The sequence below is a fragment of the Malus domestica genome, chromosome 15 (genome assembly GCF_042453785.1).
Source record: "Malus domestica chromosome 15, GDT2T_hap1".
In the NCBI taxonomy this organism is placed as follows: Eukaryota; Viridiplantae; Streptophyta; class Magnoliopsida; order Rosales; family Rosaceae; genus Malus; species Malus domestica.
The window spans coordinates 43531566-43535902 of record NC_091675.1 but is presented as its reverse complement, the minus strand read 5'-3'; the positions used below and the strand labels follow the sequence as shown (position 1 = coordinate 43535902).

Genomic DNA, 4337 nt, shown 5'->3' with positions numbered 1-4337 from the left:
CAATCTGTGGAGCTTTGTGGAAAATGGATTTGTGGTGTCAAAGGAAGGGTAGGAGACTGATGAGAAGCAACTCTTTGTAGCTCAAGATCTTATTTCTAGAGATCCAAAGATGTTAGGGATTGATTCAAGGAGCTGTGAATGAAGAAATCTTCCCTAGAATCGCAAATTAGGAGACTGCAAAAAATGCTTAGGATGTTCTTAAGCAGGAATTCAAGGGTGATGCTCAAGTCATGGCTGTGAAATTACAAGGTATTCGTCGTGACTTTGAGTATGCTAGGATGAGGAATAATGAATTTCTTTCTAAGTACTTGACAAGATTATTTTCTCTTATGAATAAAATGAAAATGTTTGGTGAAGCTTTGCCAAATAAGAGACTAGTTGAGAAATTGTTAATTAGTCTAACTCTTGCCTATGAAAATATTGTATCTTTTATTGAGGGGACAAAGAAATTAGATGAAATTGATCTAAATGAGATTGTTACAACTCTAAAGGGATTTGAGCAAAGGTTGAAGAGACACTCAGAAGATGAAGAAGTGAATAAAAAGGCATTTAGTAGCCTGAGTAACCAAAACAAGGGTGGATCATAGACCACTGGATATAAGGGTAAGAATCCTTGGAAGTTTATAGATAAAAAGGGTGATACCAAGTTCAATGACATGCCTTAATTTGTTTCAAAACCCTAGGTTAACAAGAACACAAGGTAGACATGTAAAATTTGTGGTAATTTGCACTATGGTGATTGCAGGTTCAAAGGAAAACCAAAATGTCACAACTGTGGCAAATGGAGGAGACATCTATGTTCTTTGCTTGTAATTATGCTGCAATAGTTAAAGGTGAACATGTTTGGTATATAGACAGTGGATGTAGCAATCACATGACTGCGCATGAGTCTATGCTGATTAATTTGGATAAGAATGTCTTAACAAGAATCAAAATGGAAAATGGACAGCTTGTTCAGGCAATTGCAAAAGAAACATTGGTGATTGAAACCAAGAGAGGTGTCAAGTATATTAAAGAAGTTATGTTAGTGCCAGGACTGGATAAACCTCCTAAGTGTGGGTCAAATGATGCATCATGGTTATTATCTATTGTTTAGTGATGATCAGGTTGTAATCTTTGAGGATAAAAAATTGGAGAGTCATGTTGTTAATGTACAAATGACTGGGAACATGTGTTTTCCATTGCTCATGGAAGATATGAATTGTTCTGCATTGATTATGCTACTAAAATGTGTTGGGTTTATCTTCTGAATCACAAATCAGAGGTGTTCGAGAAATTCAAGGCAATGGTTGAATTGCAAAGTGGATATAGAATGCTAAAACTGATAAGTGGCAGTGGTGGAGAATATACCATTCATGATTTCCAGCAGTTCTGTTTGGGCTTGGAAGACAGTTAACAGTGATCTATTCTTTACAACAAAATGGTGTTACTGAGAGAAAAATAGGACCATTGTTGAAATGGCCAAGAGTATGCTTCATGACAAGAAACTACCCTATGAGTTTTGGGGAGAAGCAATTAAGAATACTATGTATCTACTTAATAGGTGTCCAATTAAGGCAGTGCAACATACAACTCCATTTGAAACATTCAGTGCAAGAAAACCAGGTATTCAACACTTAAAAGTGTTAGGGTGCATCTACTATGGTTATATACTTGGACAGTTGAGGCAGAAACTTGATGAATCTTCTATGAAAGGTATCTTTGTTGGGTATGGAAAAATGGAGAAGGGCTATAAGATCTACAATTTGAAAATAAGGGTCATCCTTTCAAGGAGTGTGTTATTTGATGAAAAGAGTGTGTGGAACTGAAATGTTGAAACTGCTGAGAAGATAACATTTCTAGTAAATTTGAATCTACTTGAAAAGGATATGTGTATTGCACCTAAGATGAATCAAATGTCACAGAGAGAAGATGTTTAACTAGAAGGGAATGAAAGTCAAACTCAGGTGGTCTCTGATACTCAAACTGATGGTGGTGATTGACAAGCTTAGTCAAAACCACACCAGTTAAGGTCATTGAGTGAGATTTATGCTAGATGTAATGTCAGCATGATTAAACCTGAAAGTTTTAATGATGCTACCACTGATATAGCTACGGATGTTGAAATTGACATGATTAAGAAGAACAAGACTTAGGAATTGGTTGACAAGCCATCAGGCAAACCTATTGTTGGAGTGAAATGGATCTATAAGACTAAGTTGAATTTAAATGGAACAATTCAAAAGCATACATCAAGACTAGTTGTCAAGGGTTATACACAAAAACCTGGCATTGACTTTAATGAAACTTTTGCTACTGTTGCAAGATTAGACACTATTAGAAATCTTATTGCTTTAGCAGCCCAGAAGAAGTGGAAGCTATTTCAACTTGATGTGAAATCAGTTTTCCTTAATGGTGTATTGCAGGAACAAGTTTACATTGATTAACCTGAGGGATTTGTAGTACAGGGTGTAGAAGACAATTTTTATAAACTTAAAAAGGCTTTGTATGGGCTGAAGCAAGCTCCAAGAGCCTAGTATGAAAAGATTGATATTCACTTGCACAAATATGGGTTTACTAGAAGTCCAAGTAAACCAACCTTGTACATTAAGACAAAGGGAGAAAATGAGAGCATAATTGTTTCAATCTATGTAGATGACATTATTTACACTGGCAGCAGTACTGAGTTACTGAATGAGTTCAAACAAGACATGATGAAGAGATATGAAATGATAAATTTGGGTCTTTTGTATCACTTTCTTGGAATGGGAATCCTACAATCTGAGAATGGAATCTTCATTAATTAGAGAGAAAGTTTGGATTGAAAGACTGCAAGCCTGTGAGTACTCCATTGGTGGTTAGTGACAAACTAAAAAAGGATGATGAATGTGAGAAAGCAGATGGGAATGTGTATAGGCAATTGGTTGGGAGTCGTTTGTATTTAACTGCCACAAGACCTGATATCATGTATGTAGCTAGCTTACTTGCTAGATTCATGCATGGTTTAACCAGGAAACATTTGGGAGCTGCCAAAAGGGTACTAAGATACATTCAGGGAACATTAGACTATGGGATTCAATATGAGAAAGGGAAGAAATCTAATCTAATAGACTATTGTGACAGTGATTGGAATGGAGATGAAACTGATATGAAAAACACATCAAGGTATGCTTTCTCATTTTCCATCAAAGAACTACGCACATTGGAAGAAGATACCACTACATCAGAGAAGATTTACAGTCAAACATTATCAACTTGATTTATTACAAGTTAGAGGATCAACTTGCTGATATTTTCACCAAGGCATTGCCCAAAGATAGATTTTGTATGCTTAGAGAGAAACTTGGAGTCAAACCAGCTACCAGCTTAGAAGTGAGTATTGGAGCATAAGCATAGCAGTTGGATCAAGCGACTAATGCAGCTTTGAAGAAGAAGAAGAAGTTCAAATTTTAATCAAGTGTTTGGTTGTAGTGTAGACAATGTTTTAAAAGGCTCACCTCAGGGCGTGCCTAGGCTCCCTGTGAGGCTGGGCTTAAGGGTTGCCGCCTCTGTTTTGAGGGAGTGAGCGGAAGCCGTCGCCATCGCCGCCTAGGCGTGCCTTAGGGGATTTTTTTTCCTCCCAAACCCAAATTTTGGGTAGGGTTTTAACTGCCTCATACCTCTTTCTTGCACTATCATCTCTTTGCCTTTTTTTTTCTTCTGATTTTTATTTTTTTTATATAATGGATGTGTGTGCTGTCTGCGTGCATTGTTGTATGTATGCTCATTGTGCTTTTCATCCTCTATTATATATATATGTGTGTGTGTGTATGTATTTATAATATATGTGTGTGCTAAGGGTGATTATTGATTAATAATCTTTTTTTTAATGTAATATATATGTACACTAAGTGTATATATTAAAAAATTTAGGTCCCGTGAGGCTTTGCCTCATGCCTAGGCTAGGCTATCCCTCAGACGCCTCACCCATGCCTCACGCTTTTAATACATTGAGTGTAGGTTATAACTTTGAAATGAATGGTCGGGATTATAATATCTTAATGGCGTATAATTTGTCACGTGTCTAGTTTGTTATGTGTTAAGTGAATACATGTGAGTTGCAGGTGATCATAGTCGCTATGCTTTGATGGGTTTGCAACGGCTATATGCATAGGTCATAGCTGAGTTTTGTGGATCGAATCCAATGAAGGTTTGAGGAGCTATGAACTCCATTTCAGTGTTATTCTCATCTCTGCAACTTGATCCTCAATTTTAGCTCAATTACTGATTGATTTGATTATGATTACATCTCGAAATTTAGCTCAAAACTGTCCTAAACACTAACATCACAAGGTTCGGTATTACAAGTTTGAAGAGAA

The 4337-nt window shown here is 36.6% G+C and overlaps 1 protein-coding gene across 1 annotated transcript; it reads left to right on the top strand.

Moving 5' to 3' along the window:
- Positions 1-230: 230 nt before the first annotated feature.
- On the top strand, positions 231-1808 carry LOC139191947 (uncharacterized). Its single transcript, XM_070812983.1, has 5 exons — positions 231-249; positions 358-545; positions 746-1005; positions 1097-1151; positions 1662-1808. The coding sequence occupies exons 1-5, from the start codon at positions 231-233 to the stop codon at positions 1806-1808; spliced, it is 669 nt and encodes a 222-aa protein (XP_070669084.1).
- The last annotated feature ends 2529 nt before the right edge of the window (positions 1809-4337 follow it).

Excerpts from the sequence above, each read along its gene's own strand:
- LOC139191947 (XM_070812983.1), top strand. Across the intron at positions 1,006-1,096 it reads GAAACCAAGAGAGGTGTCAA|TGATGATCAGGTTGTAATCT; the intron begins GTATATTAAAGA and ends TCTATTGTTTAG. Across the intron at positions 1,152-1,661 it reads TGGAGAGTCATGTTGTTAAT|TTGAGGCAGAAACTTGATGA; the intron begins GTACAAATGACT and ends ATACTTGGACAG.